Consider the following 17300-nt stretch of genomic DNA (forward strand, 5'->3'; position numbering starts at 1 on the left):
GACCTGTGATAGATATTCAACTGATCGAGTGTCTGTAAGTTTTCTTACATGAAGACTGCGGGTTGGACCAAATAGAAGATCGGTGATTTGCTACAAGTGAACTCTGAAGAAGAGCGACGCGCCAAAATAATGGGGGGGGAAATTGGAAGGGCTGGGTTTCATCGTTACGACATCTTCTCGCGGCCAGCCAGGCTCCCAAGGGAAGGAACCATCCAGCCCGCTTGACCGTGGGAACTCAGTGCTTTCTTGCTCAGGCAGCCGGCTTCCTTCCCTTTCGTGATGTCCTCCTTCTGTACAGATGAGGGCGTATCTGCCATATACAATTGCTAGATTCCTGCTCGTCAACTCCCGCAGACAGGTGCGTGCCAGGCGTGCATCCTAGGTTCGGACATGGGCCCTCAAGTACATGCAGCAAGATGTAGGCGTTACAAGTAACATAACTTCGCCCCCAACTTTTCCTTCCTCGCCTTGTTCACACCCGCATAAAGCATTAACTGTGCACACGATAAAAAAATCCTGGAACTCTCCTGCCTGCTCCATGAACTCGCCATCCATAATGCCGTCGCAAAACGCCTCGCCAACCGACCAAAATGTCGGTAGATGTCATCGTTCTCGTCCGGTCTTGTCGGCAACAAGACTGGTTCTGGTTGCAGACGGCTTGATTGATGAAGTTCGTACTGCTTGTGCATGACGTGGATCTCTACTTCCGTGTAGAGAGCAGACTTGGGGACGTTAAAGCTGGGATCATGGCAACCATCCATAAGTAAGGTAGCGTGCTTGATCGCAGTGTCTGAGCCGCGCTTCGTAATTACCTCTATCAGCCGTGAGAACCTCGGAGTCCAAGGGTGTTCGGAAGAACAGTACCTAGGTACAACTTGAAGTGATGTTCCAAACTTGCTGAGACAGAAGGGAACGTAATGCCCGTCCATGAGGAGTCCTATATGACCATCGTAAACCATTATACCGCAGTCAGTAACCATGAAGGCAGTGGTAGCTGCCTATCCACGCCATCCTCCATTTCCGTGACTCCCCGCTTGGGAAACTGCGCCAAGCTAAGAACTTTGAGGTGTTCATGGCATGGTGTTTCGCTGCGCCGCACAGCAAATCGGGCAAATCAGCCTGCGTTTAATCTCGCCGTCAAAAGCATTAAACCTCAACCTCAAATTACATTGGTTTCCAACATATGAAGAGTTTTCCCCGAAAAAGCGTGATCGAGTGTCTGAAGGGAAGGTGCCATGATGTTGAAGACTTCTGGCTAGCTAGGTAGTTACGCCCAACCCTAACCCTTGTGCCTCTCGTCTCTCAAACCGAATCGGAGGATATCGGCCAATTCTCTCCACGTGACAGCGAGTGCACAATTCTCGTCCAATTTGCATTAACCGCGCCAACCAGTCATAGGTTTCTTCACAACTCTCCATCCAATCAATCGATCGCAAACTGCCGACGACAGCTGCCCAGTCGCAAACTGCGACCACTCAACAGTCCACCACAACTGCCCGTGCCTCGCAAGGAACTCCATCATCATCAACTCCGCCCGCTCTGCCCGGACCCATATCATCACACGCACGCGGACACCCAAAGTGTGGAGATTTTGCCTCCGCCCTTACCGTTCGCAGCTCCCGCCTCCCGTCCCAAGAAGTGCAACTCCACACCTGCAGTGCCCCCGGATTCCCCGTTCCAGTCAATCAGTCAGTCAATTGAGTAATCGGGGGTTGTACCTTACTGTCATCAACAACCCAACAACTTCAAATCTTAACATTCGACTCGACCATCTGGCGGCACAACCCACCCCCGACTTGCCTTGTCGCAACTTCAACCTCGCCACCTCAACCTCCCGAAAATCGATCGCGCACCACCGAAACCACCACAAACAACAAAAATGCCAGCCCCCACGATCCTTCGCGCCGGCGCCCTCGCTTCCCGGCGCGCATTCAGCACCTCCCGCGCCGTCCGCAGCGGCGGTGCCCCGCACTACGATCCCCCCAGCGGCTGGCTCTTTGGCGTCAGGCCGGGCGAGGAGTACAAGAGGGAAGGGTGGGAGATCCCCTTCTTTTATGGGTTCTGCGGCAGCTTTGCTGTTGCCACGATTGCGTATGCTTTCAAGCCTGATACTTCGTAAGTTGCATTTATTCTTCATTTGCTTCTCTTATGCTGCGGTAGCTCGAGGGGGCTGGGACAAGGAAAGAGAGGGGCCGCAGGAAGAGAGGTGGGGTTGATTCTATGGATGTAGAGGGGATGGGACGGGATCGTGAAATAGTGATGGGGAGGGGGATATCAGTAACTGCGAAGACTGCGAAGGGGGGTTTCAAGGACCGGAAGGATATGAGCTCTTCGGTTCGGGGTGGGGGAGCTTCCGCAAGAAGATTCAAGTCTGGCTGTGTGGTCTGAGCAATACAGGCTAACATTACCCATCAACAGCATCCAAACGTGGGCTCTCGAAGAGGCTCGTCGCCGACTAGAGGCCGAGGGTATCCTCGAGGATCCGCACCCCGAGAAGTAAACGTCAAAAAAGTGCCATGTTTTGTATCTGCGCCCATCAACCGCTTATTCGTCAGCGTATACAAACATCAAGGAGAACAACACCAATAATCCAACGATTACCTTTTTTTCGGAATTTGGGATACTAGGAAATAGTCGAGTCGAGCCGCGAAACAGTCAAGACCAACAACGATAAAACAGTTAGCAACAGAAAAAACAATGAAAGTAGGGACCGGTTACACAGGACGGCCTTTTTACACCACCATCACCACCACCACCACCACAAGTCTAGACGGATAAATGAGGGAGGGAGTTGAGAAAGCCATCAGGGTCTCGGGAAGACATGGTGTGAGTTGAGCGAAGGAGAGCGGGAAACAGGGATATTTAAAGGGAGGATCACTTTCTGGGCTGGGCTGGTCTGGGCTGCACTGCTTGAACGATGGAATTGATCATTTAAGAAAGAAACATATATTCCCCTTCCCCAACCCAACTTATCCTTTTCAACTGTATACATGTCGCTCTTTTGGTCAGGGCGGTAGGTTGCTTTTTCGGGTTGCAATATTATGTTTGCTTGTCTGTTGTACTAAAAGGGGGTTGTTGGGTGAATAGACTGAAGATGCGGATTTATTCTTGATAGACGGTGGTGGATTATCTGAAGCTGTTTTCTCCTCTTCACCACCACAGACCCCATAACAGTATAAATAGTAAGTGAGTACATGGAACTGGTGATGGTGATTGTTTCAAGACGACCTCGAGCGAAGCAAGGTCCCCTCCCTGGATGGGGCCGCCGGAGGCATCACCCTTACAGCCAGAGTAACGAAGGATAGAAATGCTGTGCACCTCGGCTTTTGCATCACCGGTGCAAGCACAAGGTTGAGATACCACAAGATTCGAAAGCTTGGTGGAATGGAAATTACAGGCTTCTTCATGAACTGGCCGAGTATCCATCTACCGCAAATCCCATGTCATAACCCATTAAGTATATACAGGAACAACTTTCCGGATCTAACTGTTGCGTAAAAAAAATCTTTCGCTTAAATAAATCATTTTTTGTCTTCCCTCGTAACCCAGTTGGCTCAGATATCTAGTGCATAATCTACTCGCAAACATAGCTCCACTCATGCTCCTCATCACCATACTGCCTGGCCTCCATCCAGTTCTTGACCTGCATCGTAAGCTCACCCGACTCCTCCTCGGGCTTAAGACCGCAGTTGACGAGCTGGCCCTTCCAGCTGATGGAGCGGACGGGGCTCACAATAGCAGCAGTACCGGCGCCGAAAGCCTCAATCAGACGGCCCTCGTTCGCCGCCTCGGCAAGCTCCTTCATGGTGAACTTGCGCTCCTCGATCTTCCAGCCCTCAGGCGCCAGCTTCTCGCGAGCCAGCGCGAGGACGGAATCACGCGTGACGCCCTCGAGGATGGTGCCGTCGAGCGGCGCAGTGACCAGGGTCTTCTGGCCCGTCTTCTTGTCCTTGATGGCCACAAAGAAGTTCATGGTGCCGACCTCGGTGACGTACTCCTCCTCGCCAAACAGCCACAGGTTCTGCTGGAATCCACGGCTCATAGCCTCGACTTGGGGCACGATGCAGGGGGCGTAGTTGGCGCCGAGCTTCTTGTCGCCGACACCGCCGGGCCAGGCGCGCACGGCGTAGTCGGTCGCCTCGAGCGAGACGGCCTTGAAGCCCGTGGGGTAGTAAGGGCCGACGGGGGAGGCGATGACGTAGAGCAGGGCGGAGCCGGGAGGGCCGACGCCAAGCGTCTTTTGGGTGCCGATCATGGTCGGGCGCAGGTACAGCGAGTAGCCGCGCTGCTCGGGGATGAAGCGGCTGTCGAGCTTGACCAGCTTGGCGATCAGGTCGATCAGGGCGGGCGAGTCGAAGGTGGGCAGAGCAATGCGGGCGGCCGACTTGTTGAAGCGCGCCATGTTCTTGTCGGGGCGGAAGAGGCGGATCTTGCCGGCCTTGTCCTTGTAGGCCTTCATGCCCTCGAAGCACTCAAAGGCGTAGTGGAAGACGCAGGTGGCGGGGTCGAGCGAGAGGTTCTGGTAGGGCTTGATCTCGGGCGCGTTCCAGCCGTTCTCCTTGGTCCATTCGATGGTGAGCATGTGGTCTGGTGTGGCACGAAAGTTAGTCAAAGCTGATTGCGCATTTTTGGAGGGGAGGTTTTGGACAGTACCAGTGAAGTTGCGACCGAAGACGAGCTCCTCGGGCTTCAAGAGGCCCTTGGGCTGGGTGGTCTTCTCGACCTTGAGCTTGGAAGGGTTGATGTCGGCAGTGCCAGTGGCAGCGCTGTACTGGCGGGCAGCAGTGGCGGAGAAGGCACCGAAGCATGGCCTCGCGGGCTGGAAGGCCGCAGCCCTGCGGAGGGAGGTGCGGAACATTTTTGGTGATGTGTGGTGTTTGGTGTTTTGGTGGTTTAGGTTTGGGTATCAAAGGCTGGAAATAACAAGTCGTCTAGTCTAAATACAAAAAGGACTAAAGTGGATATGGTAGAAAAAAAAAAATAAAGGACAAAGAGATCAGTGATGACTTCTTCGACTCGGACCCGGGACCAGATGATTATCTAGAGGAAGGACAGAGGACGGACGGACTGGACAGTAATATCTACCTATTTACACTACACACTGCTCGTACGTAAGAGTCAGTCCGTCAGTCAGACCGCCCAACCTAGATTCCCGCGCACGGCGCAAAGTGGACGAAAGTGGACGACAGCAATGTTGGGAACAAGGGACCATCGGAGGGCGATCGGAGCTCTGACTTGGGGCCAATTGACCCAATCACGACTCCCCAATATCATGCTGTTCCCGACAAGCCCGCCCCATGCCGCCGCTAACCATGACCATGTCGCCCACGGAGTCATTTGAGGTCTCGACTCGGTGTGTTAACCGTGTTCCAGAACACATCTGCTGCGCCCCGCAAAATGCCCCCCTTGATTGCAGCAGGTGGGGTGTAGCTCCCTAACATATTTCACCGCCCTCGGGGTTCAAAGTCGCGAGGCCGTGAACTGCCCGTGAGGTGTGAGCGTGAGCTCCCCGCCCGCTGTCCCGTCATCGCTGTCATTGCCGCCGTCTTCCAGGCTTCCCCCCCTGAGGTCATCTTATCATTCATTCCCTTCGTTCTTATCGACTTCAGCCTTACCACCAAGTGACACCAGCACCACTGTCTCCCGACTGGCGATTGGGCTTTGGGCGCAGTTACACTGGGCTGTACCTAAGGAGGAGGCCAAGCTTGCGCCGAAACGTGACTTGTAACAGGAACTTGTACTGCCTTGTGCCGTCTTCCGGACCCTTCATTGTTATTCGAAGCAACCAACATCGGTTGGCGGTCGACTATTCCAACATTGTTCAGCTGGGACGGGCTTGCTTTGGTATCTGATCTGTTAGTGGAGGGATCTGTAAACCATCAACTGCTATAGGTACGAATCACATCACTCCGTAAATGGAAGTCCAGTCAATTAGATAATGAGAATCTCCATTTCCAACGACTCTCCGCCTTTGCCTTTTCTTCTTCCTTTGCCTTTCTTGTTCGATCCTCATCTTCCCATTGCGCGCGCGCCAATGGATACAAAGAAACGGTGACCGGGAATTTCGACCCTAATTGAAAGTTTCAGCTCCAGTAGCCAAACCCCCCGAAAGCCACCCAGCGCAAACTATCCACCGAAACCTCGAACTCCCCCGACCGATTACCTAGACCATGGCCCTCGCCGGCGTCTTCAAGTCGCTCGGCGCGACCAACATCAACTCCAACTACAGCATATCTTCCACCCTCACGACGACGGCCGGACCATGGAAGATCTACCCGGCCAAGAAGAAGTCCACCGGCAAGGAGTACTCGGTCTTTGTCTTCGATAGGAAGATACTCGACGCGCACAGCAAGGACCTCAGCCGGTCCAGCGCCGCCGGCTTTAAGAAGGTGGTGGAAGAGGTGGTTGAACGGCTGAAAAAGGAGGCCTCTTCGCTGGCCAGGCTACGACATCCCGCCATTCTGGAACTCGTCGAACCGGTGGAGGAAACCAGAGGCGGTGGCCTACAATTCGTCACGGAACCAGTAACAACATCACTCGCGGCAGTATTACAAGAGAAGGACGACCAGGAACGAAATGGCGTCGGTGGCCGATCAAGTCGCTATGTCAGAGAGGAACCTGACGGCACCCGGAGGCGGCGCGAGGTGGAAATAGACGAGCTGGAGTATCAGAAGGGCTTGCTACAAGTCAGCAAAGCCTTGGAGTTCCTACACGAGAATGCCGGACTGGTCCACGGCAACCTCACTCCAGATGCTATTCTTATTAATGCCAAGGTGAGTAGCCTCCGTTTGGCCCTCGAATATGGCTTGCGCTGACCCCGTACAGTCAGACTGGAAGGTCAGCGGCCTCGCCTTCTGCAGTCCTCAACAAGATTCGGACAAGCCGACATCGATACAACCCATCAGTCTGGCAGAGGTCCTGCATTATGAGCCCAGGTTACCTCGGACCGTCCAGATGAACCTCGACTATACCTCCCCCGACTTTGTCCTCGACAACAATCTGACATCCTCGGCCGACATGTTTTCATTGGGCCTACTGTGCGTATCTCTATACAATTCGCCCCACCGGTCACCATTGGAGTGCAACTCGAGTTTGTCCGCCTATAAAAGGCACTTCCAGTCGTCACAGGGCGTGCCATCGTCAACCAACAACTACCTCTGCTCCCGCGAACTACCGAAAGAGCTGGCCAACCATGTCTTACCAAGGCTTATCACGCGAAGACCGGCCACCCGGATGACGGCCAAGGAATTTCAGCAGAGCGAGTACTTTAACAACATCATGGTCAAGACTCTTCGCTTCTTGGACACCTTCCCGGCCAAGACGCCCAACGAGAAGCAGGCCTTCTTGAGAGGCCTGATCAAAGTCCTACCCGACTTTCCCAACTCGGTAATGGAGAAGAAGATTCTTCCGGGCTTGCTTGAAGAGATGAAGGATAAGGAGCTTATCTCTCTGATTCTCCATAACATCTTCAAGATCATCGAGCTTCTGCCGTCCACGGCTGGCAAGAGAGCTTTTGGAGACCGAGTGCGGCCGGTTATCAAGGAGATCTTTGTCACCAATGCAAAGCAGGCACAGGAAAGGGATCCTGCTAGGGATGCGGGTTTGATCATCATCATTGAGCAGCTACCTGTGATTGTTGCTGCATGTCCCGGAAAGGGGTTCAAAGATGGTAAGCTCTTCCAGCTTCATATGGTGTTTGAACTATCAACTGACATCACTAGACATCCTCCCCATTATCTTCGCCGCCCTCGAGTCCCCAACCCCCGTCCTAGTCGGTGCAGCACTTCAGTGCCTCCCAAGCGTCCTCCCAGTCCTCGACTTTAGCACCATCAAGAACGAGCTCTTCCCCGTAGTCGCCATGATCTTCAGCAAAACCAACAGTCTCGCCATCAAAGTCCGCGGTCTCCAAGCCTTTGTTGTTCTCTGCGGTGGCTCCACTGACCCTTTAGCAAACAACGACGGCCTCGACGGACTCGGTCCCTCCGACAGAAAACCTGCGTCTAGCTCTAGTGCACTAGACAAGTTTACCATGCAGGAGAAGATTGTGCCCCTAATCAAGGCCATCAAAACCAAGGAACCGGCCGTTATGATTGCCGCCCTCAACGTCCTGCGCATTGTGGGCAAGGTAGCTGACGCCGACTTTGTGGCTATGGACATCTTGCCCATATTGTGGGCAATGAGTCTAACGCCCTTGCTTGACCTCAAACAATTCCAGTCATTCATGGATCTCATCAAGAGCCTGTCCAAACGGGTAGAAGACGAACAAACCAAGAAGCTCCAGGAGCTCAACGGCGGTAACACCTCTGGTCCAGCAGAGGACTTTATGTCTCTAGGCGGGCTATCCAGTTCCTCAGCTCTAGACACGAACGGGACATCAGCCAATGACTTCGCGGCCCTAGTCGGCGGCGGCGGTAACACTAACAACACCAGCCCGCTTGACTCCGGCGGATGGGACAACGTCCTAACTTCCAGCTCCAACAAACCCGTAACCTCCCCCAGCATCCGTTCTGGCACTGGCACCGGCCGCTCAACCCCCGCCGCAACCTTTTCCTGGTCCTCCGCTCCTCCCGCCGCCGCTCCCTCCACAACGCTAAAGCCCCAAACCACTGGCTCCAACTTCCGCACCGTCACTCCCGATCTCAACTCCTTCCAGCCTCTTACCCCCCAATCCACTCAATTCTCTCAACCGCTTCAACCTACCCCTTCCACAATCACCTCCCCAACAGGAGGAACGGGTATCAACTGGGGCGCGGCCACGCAATCACAAGCACAAGTGAACCCTTGGTCGTCATCGACCCCCACATCGACCGTCACTTCTCCCTCTATCGCTCCGCCAACGAGCGCCTTTGGAGGTATGAACCTCGGCCAGTTATCCAGCACTTCTCGAACCAGCTCTTCCTTTTCGTTACAACCGCCACCATCAGCTTCGGCTTCATCAGTCTCAACACCTGGATTTGGTGGCTCAGGGACTGGTGGGTTCAGTCTAGCACCGCCACCCAAGGCTCCCCCTGCGCAGAGCAGCACGCCGACAACAACAACGACTTCTTGGGGGAGCGGGTCCGGGTCGTTTGGGAACTTGAGCCTGGGAAGTATTAATAATGGTGCTAATAGCATGGGGAACATGATGGCTGCAAAGAATAATACGGGTAGTATGGGGTCTGGGTTTGGTGGGATGGGAGGTATGGGAATGATGCAGCCTCTTCAACCGCAATCATCGGGTTGGGGGACACCATTACAGCCTCAACAGACACAATCACAGCAGCAGCAGCAGCAGCAGCAACAGAACAAGTCAGGGTTGGATAAGTACGAGAGTTTACTGTGAGCGAAGACTCAAAGAGAGCAGGTATAGTCACACGAGAAGTGGCCAAAAGGGGAGGTTAACTAGTCAAGGGGACGTCGAGCCAAAAGCTTATGTATAGTTTATACTGTTCGAGAACCATACTACAACTAATGCATACATACACACCCAACCGCCATTGAATATTCTACCAAGTTATTATTGCTCGCGATGGTGCTTCAACCAGCTATCTGGAACGTAGTCACACAACAACCAAAAAAGAAAAAGAAACATACAACACCAGGGATTCGCTGGTCGTCACCGACCCAACTGCTAGTCTGGCCCTCACTGGTTTATCTATGGGAGAGCGGACGGGATCCCGAGTTTTCCAGTGGGTATGGTCGTATGTGAAAGTATGAAACGGAGTTTGCTAATATAAACAAAGGCTGAATTGTTATTTTTCGCAGAAAGTCGACATCTCGACATTTCGAAACTCACTTGCGCGATTCAGGCAAGGACATTGGTCAACATGCACAACGTTCTCAAACCCAAGCGGGTTCAACCAGTAGTAAGATAATTCAAACGAAATCAAGTAAACAAAGTAGTAACTTCATCATTACGCTAGCCAGCAGCAGTCTTGATAAAAAATCTCAACAGCACCATGCGGGAGAAGGTCCCTGAAGGAATTTGGTATTGCCGTATGACGGAGGTTTTGGTCTTTTTGTGGGCAGTTGTGGTAGTTGTAGTTTCCTGGACGTCGGTTGGTCTTTGCTTACATCAAGAGTTTGTATACACCTCCCCGAAGGTCCCAAAGGAGTACAGCGAGATCAATATCAACCTTGACGCGGAAAAGGTTCCACCAGATGAGGATTCAGAACATCTTACTTCTCCTCTCTTGTCTTGCAACTGCCATGGGCATAGGGAACTTGCCTCTCAACATGATGTTTATAAAGGTCTACAAAAGCACCCCGAACACGAACAGGAAGAGAGATCAAACAATGTAAAGGAGGTCAAGGTAAATGAAACCCTTTTATATTCAACCCTCCTTCAAAGTACTGGAAAGCCAAAAACAAAGCTGACGGCGCTAAAGCATAAAAATAAAGCATTGATTAGACACTCTCTATTAACCACCTTCCACGATGCCTTGCCTTGTGTTTCTTTCTTTTCAAGTGATAGACCACACAAACACACACAGCAGAAACCTGGCTTCTAATCAACCACTCACGCCCAAGCTTAGGGTTAAAGCTCAAGCCTAAGCCTCCTCACCACCCTTGTCCTCTGCCTCCAAAGGCTTCACGTTCCCACTTCCATCCCTAGTGACATGCTCCGCGACAATAGTCTCTCCCGCTGTGTTGGTCACCAGGGACTTGACCTCCTCCTTTGGCGCCTCTTCGTCGGGGACAGAGCCAGTGTTAGAAGAGTTAGTAACCTCAGTATCAGCAGCTGCTGCCTCAGCCTTTGCTGACGCAGTAGTAGCATCGCGGTTATCTTCTACCTTTTCGGTGGTTTCAGAAGCAGCAGTCTCGGCCTTCTCGGCTTCGACGGCTTCGACGGGTTCTGGAGCGGGAGCTTCGGTCGAAGTAGGGGTATCAGCCGGAGCAGAAGATTCGGCTTCGGTTTCGGCTTCGGTCTCCTCCTGAGCCTTCAACTCCCGCTCGATGGCGGGAGTGGAGGGGAAAGCACCTGGTGCTTCGGGGGTGATAGCCTCGGGGAGAGGACTGGGCTCAGACTCGGGCTCGGAGGTCTTATCCTCCTTGATCTCCTTCTTTGGTGCCTCCTCCTGAACCTCCTTCTGGACGGGCTCAGGAACGAGCTTTTCTACCACAGCCTTGGCCTCGTCCTTGACGTTCTCGAGCGTGGGCTTCTCAGCCTCAGTCTCGGTCTTGGACTCAGCCTTAACCTCTTCCGTCTTCTCCTTAGGCTTCTTCTCTTCTAGTGCCTTCAACTCAGCAACACCAAGACTAACACCACCCTCCTCACTCTCAGGGTCAATAGCCCAATAACTAATCGAAGCCGAGAAACTCAACTTCGGGCCAGCCACCTCCTTCTTCTCCTCAATCACCGCCGGTGGCGGCGCCGCAGCAGCCGCAGCAGCAGCCTTAGCAGCTGCAGGCGCCCTCCTCTGGGGACCCCTCGCCCTGCCCTTCCTAGCATCACTAAGCGGCACCTTCTCCTTCTTCTCCTCCTTCTCCTGCTCCTCAGCCGGCGCCTCCTCCTTCTTAGCGGGCATTTGCGGGCCGAGACGCAAGCGATTGTTAAGGTCGTTCATGAAACCGGCCTGCAGAGCGGCGATCTTAGAGCCCATCGGACGAGCGGGGACGGCGGGCTTCTGACGCGGAGGAGCGGCGGACTCAGCGGGTTCGAGACCGCCGGAGGTGGGAGACGCCTTGACGGGGCGGGCGGGAATGGCGGGCTTAGCCGCCGGCTTGGGCTTGGGGCGGTCGGGGATGGATGGGCGAGAGGGAAGAGTTGGGCGGGCCGGAATCACCGGGGGTGAGGGCTTTCGTTCTGTAACTACGGCGGGAGTGGGGGCAGGCTCCTTTGGCTCGGGGGTCTTGTCTTCGATCTCGGGTTTCTGGATGAGCTTCTCGTCGATCTTGGGCTCAGGCAACTCTGTACGGGGAGAGACTTGGGGAGACTCAGCTGTGGCCTCCTCCGTCTGCTCCTCGTCCTGCTGGGGGGTGGAAACCTCGGTCTGCAGCTGCAAGCTCTCCGGGCTATCCTCCCAAACATCGCGGCTAGGGAACCTCTGAGCCATGGCCGGCCTGGCCTTGGCAGCCTCCTTCTTCACTTCCTGCAGAAGATGGGGCTGGCCCTGGACCCAGGAAGGCTTTTGCTGGTGCGAAGATGATTTGGGAATACTCGACTTGACGAAACCATCGGGACCGTTTTCCCGAGCTTCCTTTTCGGCAAGCTCTTCTTGTTGACGAGCAAAGGCTTGAGCAAAGGTCTCGCCCTCGCGAGGTTCTACCTGGGGCTTGGCCTGCTCCTGACCCTCTTCCTCTTGCTGCTCCGCGGAGGGTTCCGGAGTGGAAACTTCGGCAGTGTACATGGTACTGCTGGGGGCGTCCTCCCAGACGTCAGCACTGGGGAAGCGGCGCTTGTGTTCGGTCTTGGGCCGCAAGGGCACCTCAGGCTTCTTCGCGGGTTGTTCGTCGTCCTTGAAAAGGGGCTCATATTCCTCGACATCCTCGAGAGGAGTAGAGCGCATCTCGTAAGAGTTTTCCCTGTAGATGCTGGTCGGTCTGCTATTCGGGCGGCTCTTGTGCTCAGCATGTTCGCGGCGCTCAGGCACAACGGCCGGTTCGTGATCATAAGGAGACGGGTTCTTTGCAACCTCATCCTCTGCAAGGATGGGCGCAGTGTACTCTTCCTCCTCTTCAGCCACCGGTGCCGATCCGTCCATGGACTTGCCTCTTGAGTGGCGACGGCTGGGCTCATCCACGTGAATCACGTTTTTGGGTTCTTCATCCGCCTCAAGAGCGCGCGGTTCCCCACCGTCGTCTTGTACAGCAAAGGTTGGCTTGACAGGAGACTTGCGCCGGGAGGAACTAGGGCGGGGAGATGCGACGCGGGAGGTAGACTCCTCGATGGCTTGCCATCCGATCTGCTCGCTAGGGGTACCGGGATAGTTTTGAACACCTGTGGGCAGAATATGTTAGCCAGAAGCAAATATAGCAAAGTATGCATACAAATGATGCTTACCAAGACCCGCTCCACGACTGGCGGTCTCGCGAACAATCTTGTTCAGGTTCTCACTGCTCATGGCGAAGTCGTTGGAACGATCGTATTGATAAGGCGTGTGCTCCTTCTTCAGCGCCTCGGGGTGCTTGTCAAAATAAGCCTTTTCAAGCTTGGCCACGGCAAACACACCATGGCCATGAAGTCCATAGCTGCCGGGAGGAAGGCCGCCGCGGGAAGAAGTCCTACGAGTGTGATTCTTGGCCTTTTCGGCAGTTGCGCCAGGGGCAGGCGATGGAGCCTGGACATCACCAGCGTTCTTGTACATGGGCACTTGCTGGCCAATCTGGGGAATACCATGCTCGTCTTCCAAGTCCACCGACAGCTGGCTAGTAGTGCTAGCTTTCTTCTTGAGACTCCTGTTGGCCGGAAGAACATGTGTAGACTCGTCGTGGCTACTAGGACGGCCGATTCCAAAGGCCGCAGCTCTGTCGCTATCGGTGCGCGTAACGGCCATGATGCGCTGCTTGGCATGAGCAGGAGGCAGAGACGGCTTGGGCGCATGGAGCTTGAGATCGTGGCCGATGGTCCTAGTTTGCTCTGGGGTAGTACTCTGCTCGCTGGAAGGAGGATTCTCGGTAATGTTGGCATATTCCATGCCCTCCTGGCCGAGGGACGGCAGGTCAACAGACGTAGATCTCTTGATGTCTTCGCCATTGTGACCGTTGCGCAGGGGATGCGCGGACTTGGGTTGAATAGGTCCCTCGTTAAGAGGCGAGGGCGCAAAGCGGTTGGGGTTCGGGCTCATGGAGCGATCGATACGGTTCTTAAGCGGGCGTGGAGGGATCATTGGGGCTGGCTGTTTTTCCGTACTCCTAGACGGTCTAGGGGGGATGGGAGGCTGGGATGCTGTGGTAGACATGGTGATATCTGGGCTCGGGACGAGTCGAAGCTATGTATGTATGTACCGTGCGTATAGTGGAAAATTTGGCTCAGTGACCAATGTCTCGGTTCTCTGGATATGGCTGTCGAGGTGTGAAGCACGTCGGTATCAGAGGCAGTGGCGGGTAGTGTGATGGGCCGTGTAGTATCGTCGAAGTCGAAGTCACTCGTGTAAGTGGCTCGGTACTAAAGTGACTATAACAGTAACGTGCGCCTCGGGGTTAGCACAGGTTCTCTACCATGTATTCACAGAAACAAGTCAATTGTAACAGCTGTCAAAGGAACACTGGGATGTAAGATAAGCGCGCCTGGCAAGCACAAGGATGCGTTGAAAGTGAGGGAAGTGGGTGTGTGTGCTTGGTGAGCTTTCGTGATATTGTGGGTGGTGATACGGCAGTGTGCGGCCAGAAAGGGGCAACCCGGCGGAGAAGCTGGGCTTCCGGATCGCCTCCCCCTTGGTCACCGCTTATGGGTTTGGACGGTTCGCCATAGTCTGGAAACACCGCGCTTGCGCCCATTCGCTTGGGATCCAGTGCGTCTCGGCTGTTCGGTTGGCGCGGCCCTCTTCTTTGTTGGGGGGCATCGTGAAATGGAATGTATTCCAAGACTTTGCTCACGCAGCCTTCCGCCTCACAAGATAAGAAGTCTTGTCACTGCCATGGAAATTTGTACCGAGAAGCCCGGTACTGTCTGATAGGACGATGCCGGGTACTTTTCTTTGCAATAGCAGTACATGTAGCTGCCCGGATGATGAGCTTCTTCCAGGTCTGGACATGGCTATCACGGAAAAGAAGGGAGATCACCATTGCCCATCCGCTTGCACATGTACAAGCTTCAAGTTGATGTCCTTTTGTCCTTTCCCAGCTTCTCAGCTCCACAAATGGCTTCATATTATCCGTACCCCTTCTGCCAATTCGGGGTTACGGAGACTTCGATGGCTCGGTGAGGTTGACATGGAAGGTGGTGTTGTGTCCATGTCGTGGCTGGGCAGATGTTGGGGCAGGATGGAAAAGATGGATGGTGGGGGACGGCATGTGTCAAGGTGCCAGCAGGAAGGCCGGCGCTTGCTCAAGCCCGTGGAAGCTGAATCAGACGGATGATGGGATGGATGGCGTGTGCCACGGTACTGCACTCACCTAGAGATAAGGTTCCGTGTTGACAACGCAAGTATAATGGTGGTGGTGTTGACGGGCGATTAGGTTCATAGGAAGGGATGAGTTGGGGTCAATTGGGAAATTTGAAAGAGTAAGATGGATGGATGATGGCCTCTCTTGCTTTCCTGCTGTTCTTTAAAGAAGCTTGAGTCAGGTCGATCGGGTAAGTTGTTGCAAGTCGAAGTAATAATGGAAACAAATGTATTGGCGATGGAAACTCGGTGGGCGGCGCGCTGGCCACTTATATCGTCTTTGTTATGTACAAACAGCAGACTGGAACCTGTGAGAGACTGAGAATGTCCGTCACTTCATCATGCATGCCGCACTAATACTCTAGAAATACTGTCCCGACGACTGTCTATCCGCACCATGAATTGTCTGCTTCCATGACCAATTGGGGCATTCATCTGCAATAACATGTGCATCGTCAATGGCCTCATTGGGCTTAGAACAAAGTGCCCCAATGCCCCTCATCGTCATTTGGCGATTCAACCGCCATGGTACCGCAAAAGTACCGCCAAAAGCCGTCATCTGATGGGGCATATACAGTATCATTCATTGTACTGTGACACGGTACGATTCGACCGGTTCCTGATCGAGTCTACTGCAGTGCAGTGCCTGCTCTTCACGATGTAGCCATCTGACCGTCAAATCCTGCAGCCCAGCCGAGTCCATTCATTCATTATGAGTATCAACTACTTTCTTTATATTCTAGTCAAAATCCAATGTTGTGGTTTCAAGATAGGTTCACAGGGGCAGACAGCTCGAGCACTCAATCGACTGGGCTGATGGAAGTGAGGTGTCCTGCCCGCCGCGGTGCTCATCAAGGTGCCCGCACGCCTCAAAGCTTCCCCTGGCAGCGCCGCCTCACAAAGAACATTTCAGGTTTTCCAGCGTTAAACCCCTTTCAGTCATCCCCTGGCACCCGAGGCCCCGTCATATCTTTACCCCACCATTGCCCCACCTCTTTGAGATGCAACAACAACGAGCTGCCAAAAGGAAGGAAGCTGCCCTGACGCTGAAGAGTTCCTTCTCAAACGGCCCGGGCAGCTCTGCAATCGAGGCCCAAGTGACGTGCAGAGTTTTTACTACCACAGTAGTTCATAGGTAACATTGGACATCTGACGGACTGTCTCCCTTTTCTTTTTCTGCAGTGTCCTTCTCTCCCTGCAGTGCTCCTCCTTTCTGTCTGTCAACAGCCAGCTCGAGCACGTTTCCAGTTATTTTGTTCCTATCGAGCATCAGGCCCCGAGATGGAGAGCGGATACACTTTGGATATGTAGGTGGGGCCTGTACCATAGTACTGATCTGCCTTCCTTCCCCCTCCACTTCATGACATGGGTCTCGATATTATTCTTGAGACTTTCCTCGAAAACAACACCAGTGAACCAGAGCACAAAGTGTTGTTGCCATGGTCATCGTACTGTAGTGAGGCTACTACCGACGCACTCTACTAGCGAGACGACAGCTCCGGTGAAAAAGTCCAAGACTCCGGGCCGTTCCCCTCCTCTCCTTCTCTCCTCATCTTCCCTCTCGGTCCCAAGAGATGTTGGGAATGCAGCAAGCCCCCAAACAAGAGTACACAATTCGCAAAGCCCCAGGCCAATCACAACCGAAACACAACGTTGTGCCTAAACCTAACGGTGACCGCTTCTTTACGCCAGGGCAAGCTTCTATGCGATTTGACGCACCTCTTGCATTTTCACGAGCTATATATGAAGGTTAAAGTATACGACAGGTACCAGTCTTTATCTCGTCAGACTGGGGCTGAACGTGTTGGCTCCTTGCCAGCCGAACACGTATTGTACCATACTAGCTCTTAGCCGCCGTTCACGATAGCAAAAGTTTGGGTCTTTTACAAAAGGTACCTTCTTGTTGATCGTGTCCATGTGCTAGTCGTAATCAAAAGCGAATGAATCTCTCGATCGTGATCCCTCTTTTCTTCTGGGAAGAGAGAATCTCGAAGAAGGGTCGGCAAGAAAATCAAACCTTCAAATGACGCAATCCCCATTGACCAGGACTACATAACATCCGTCATACCATCCCACGTACAACAACGAGGAGAACCCTTTGACCTTTTGATTGTTGAACCTCCTCCTTCCGTGGCAACAACGTCGGTTTTCTTAGTTAACAGAAACTCGAACAACCACAAATCGGAACAGTCATCCCGAAAAGCCAAGATCGCGGGGAAGCCCATCTGAACCTACACAATCGCGGCACAAGAAACAAAACCCACTGCAAACTTG

General features: G+C 53.6%; 4 protein-coding genes and 1 non-coding gene across 5 annotated transcripts; 2 read left to right on the top strand and 3 right to left on the bottom strand.

The window, feature by feature from the left end:
* Positions 1-1405: 1405 nt before the first annotated feature.
* Positions 1406-3213, top strand: nuo11.6 (NADH:ubiquinone oxidoreductase 11.6). Its single transcript, XM_955193.2, has 2 exons — positions 1406-2115; positions 2419-3213. The coding sequence occupies exons 1-2, from the start codon at positions 1880-1882 to the stop codon at positions 2498-2500; spliced, it is 318 nt and encodes a 105-aa protein (XP_960286.1). The 5' UTR covers positions 1406-1879; the 3' UTR covers positions 2501-3213.
* Positions 3083-5155, bottom strand: ilv-6 (isoleucine-valine-6). Its single transcript, XM_955194.2, has 2 exons — positions 4654-5155; positions 3083-4587 (listed from the first exon to the last, which is right to left on the bottom strand). The coding sequence occupies exons 1-2, from the start codon at positions 4856-4858 to the stop codon at positions 3575-3577; spliced, it is 1218 nt and encodes a 405-aa protein (XP_960287.2). The 5' UTR covers positions 4859-5155; the 3' UTR covers positions 3083-3574.
* Positions 5156-5498: 343 nt separating this feature from the next.
* stk-32 (serine/threonine protein kinase-32) lies at positions 5499-9507 on the top strand. The gene is made up of 4 exons (XM_955195.2): positions 5499-5892; positions 6088-6773; positions 6826-7669; positions 7722-9507. Exons 2-4 carry the CDS (start codon positions 6171-6173, stop codon positions 9320-9322), a joined length of 3048 nt encoding a protein of 1015 aa, XP_960288.1. The 5' UTR covers positions 5499-5892; positions 6088-6170; the 3' UTR covers positions 9323-9507.
* Positions 9508-9566: 59 nt separating this feature from the next.
* NCU15685 lies at positions 9567-9682 on the bottom strand. The gene has a single exon (XR_897972.1). It is a non-coding gene; the product is annotated as a 5S ribosomal RNA (ribosomal RNA).
* A 392-nt stretch (positions 9683-10074) lies between these two features.
* On the bottom strand, positions 10075-15334 carry NCU04757 (hypothetical protein). The gene is made up of 3 exons (XM_955197.2): positions 15037-15334; positions 12983-14095; positions 10075-12919 (listed from the first exon to the last, which is right to left on the bottom strand). The coding sequence occupies exons 2-3, from the start codon at positions 13878-13880 to the stop codon at positions 10530-10532; spliced, it is 3288 nt and encodes a 1095-aa protein (XP_960290.1). The 5' UTR covers positions 13881-14095; positions 15037-15334; the 3' UTR covers positions 10075-10529.
* Between the last annotated feature and the right edge of the window lie 1966 nt (positions 15335-17300).

This window comes from Neurospora crassa, linkage group VI (assembly GCF_000182925.2).
Source record: "Neurospora crassa OR74A linkage group VI, whole genome shotgun sequence".
Classification (NCBI taxonomy): domain Eukaryota; kingdom Fungi; phylum Ascomycota; class Sordariomycetes; order Sordariales; family Sordariaceae; genus Neurospora; species Neurospora crassa.

What these genes read in the sequence shown, in the direction of transcription:
- nuo11.6 (XM_955193.2), top strand. Translation starts at nt 1,880, where the DNA reads ATGCCAGCCCCCACGATCCTTCGCGCCGGCGCCCTCGCTTCCCGGCGC. An exon ending in GCTTTCAAGCCTGATACTTC is followed by an intron (nt 2,116 to 2,418) that starts GTAAGTTGCATT and finishes ACCCATCAACAG; the next exon opens with CATCCAAACGTGGGCTCTCG.
- ilv-6 (XM_955194.2), bottom strand. Translation starts at nt 4,858, where the DNA reads ATGTTCCGCACCTCCCTCCGCAGGGCTGCGGCCTTCCAGCCCGCGAGG. An exon ending in CTTCGGTCGCAACTTCACTG is followed by an intron (nt 4,588 to 4,653) that starts GTACTGTCCAAA and finishes GTGCCACACCAG; the next exon opens with ACCACATGCTCACCATCGAA.
- stk-32 (XM_955195.2), top strand. Translation starts at nt 6,171, where the DNA reads ATGGCCCTCGCCGGCGTCTTCAAGTCGCTCGGCGCGACCAACATCAAC. An exon ending in CTATTCTTATTAATGCCAAG is followed by an intron (nt 6,774 to 6,825) that starts GTGAGTAGCCTC and finishes GACCCCGTACAG; the next exon opens with TCAGACTGGAAGGTCAGCGG. An exon ending in CGGAAAGGGGTTCAAAGATG is followed by an intron (nt 7,670 to 7,721) that starts GTAAGCTCTTCC and finishes TGACATCACTAG; the next exon opens with ACATCCTCCCCATTATCTTC.
- NCU04757 (XM_955197.2), bottom strand. Translation starts at nt 13,880, where the DNA reads ATGTCTACCACAGCATCCCAGCCTCCCATCCCCCCTAGACCGTCTAGG. An exon ending in CAGTCGTGGAGCGGGTCTTG is followed by an intron (nt 12,920 to 12,982) that starts GTAAGCATCATT and finishes TTCTGCCCACAG; the next exon opens with GTGTTCAAAACTATCCCGGT.